This window comes from Penaeus monodon, chromosome 21 (genome assembly GCF_015228065.2).
Source record: "Penaeus monodon isolate SGIC_2016 chromosome 21, NSTDA_Pmon_1, whole genome shotgun sequence".
Taxonomy (NCBI): domain Eukaryota; kingdom Metazoa; phylum Arthropoda; class Malacostraca; order Decapoda; family Penaeidae; genus Penaeus; species Penaeus monodon.
Window position 1 is genome coordinate 18,782,086 of NC_051406.1, and position 1,028 is coordinate 18,783,113.

The 1,028-nt window shown below is 49.0% G+C and overlaps 1 protein-coding gene across 1 annotated transcript in view; it reads right to left on the minus strand.

Moving 5' to 3' along the window:
* LOC119586292 (ovalbumin-related protein X-like) overlaps positions 1–1,028 on the minus strand; it is a 12,229-nt gene that overhangs the window by 1,720 nt on the left and 9,481 nt on the right. Inside the window, exons 2-3 of the mRNA XM_037934999.1 lie at positions 504–839; positions 18–394 (exon numbers count right to left, since the gene is read on the minus strand). Of these exons, the coding sequence (XP_037790927.1) occupies positions 18–394; positions 504–835 (709 nt within the window). The 5' untranslated portion in view covers positions 836–839. The remainder of the gene's footprint in view (positions 1–17; positions 395–503; positions 840–1,028) is intronic.

Sequence of the window (1,028 nt, forward strand, 5' to 3'; positions counted from 1 at the left end):
AAAGAAAGAACACGTACCATAATTGAATCTGCCTGACTGAGACATCATCTGGACATTTCCGCCAGACCTCCCAGGTGGAATGAGGAATTCCTGCGTGCGGGTTTCTTTGGCCTCGAATTGCGACTGCCAGAGACCCTTGAAGAACACGGCGTTGATGAGCACAAAGTTGGTGTTAGGAAGGAGGTTGTCGATGAAATTCTTGATCCTGCCCTCTGTTGCTACGCTCACGTCGTTATTAATGGTCTCGACGGCAACGCTGGGCCGGCTGAAGTCCATCAGCTGAAGGTCGGGCAGAATGTTGGAAACGCAGCGGTTCAGGTTCAATTTGTTGTTCATGTACGCTCTGTTCAAGCTGTTGAAGGTCACCCCTTCATCTTCGGGGGTTCTGAGGAGTCTGGGGGCATGGGAGATAAAAGAATCGTGAGCGACGTATAAGATATACGAACACAGGGAAAGCAATATGTCCATTACCCGTAGTACCGGAGACCACGAAAGACACTCACATCAATCTCAGACCGCCCCAGTTGAAGTAAGTGTGAGTCTTGCTCTTCAGATTAAGAGTGTTCTCCAACTGCTCCCTCGTCTTGCCCTCGGACCCGAAGTAGGAAAGGGTGAGGGCGCTCCAGATGCTGTACGGGGAAATGAAGAGATTCCCCTGCACGGACTGGCTCAGCTGCTGGAAGAGGCTCAGTCCGAAGAGCTCGACGCGGCCGGAAAACTCCGCTTCGGCAAACTCTATCTTCTCGCCAGGGAAGCACCGGTTGATCTGGCCGCCACACACGGCTACCAGCGCCGCACACACGGCCATCGCCACCACAACGCCCCTCGCATTCATCTTGCTGAAGAACAAGGACGGTTATTTATTTGACAGCTAAAAAGCTTTTCGCACTCAAAGATCAACCCATCAATACTACTTGTTACGGTTAGGATAAACTAAGCATAAATTTATATACAATATTTTTTCTTAGAATATTATATATTCTCTTTAGCCTGAAAATTACAATAATCCATGTTAGAATGGGGTAAGT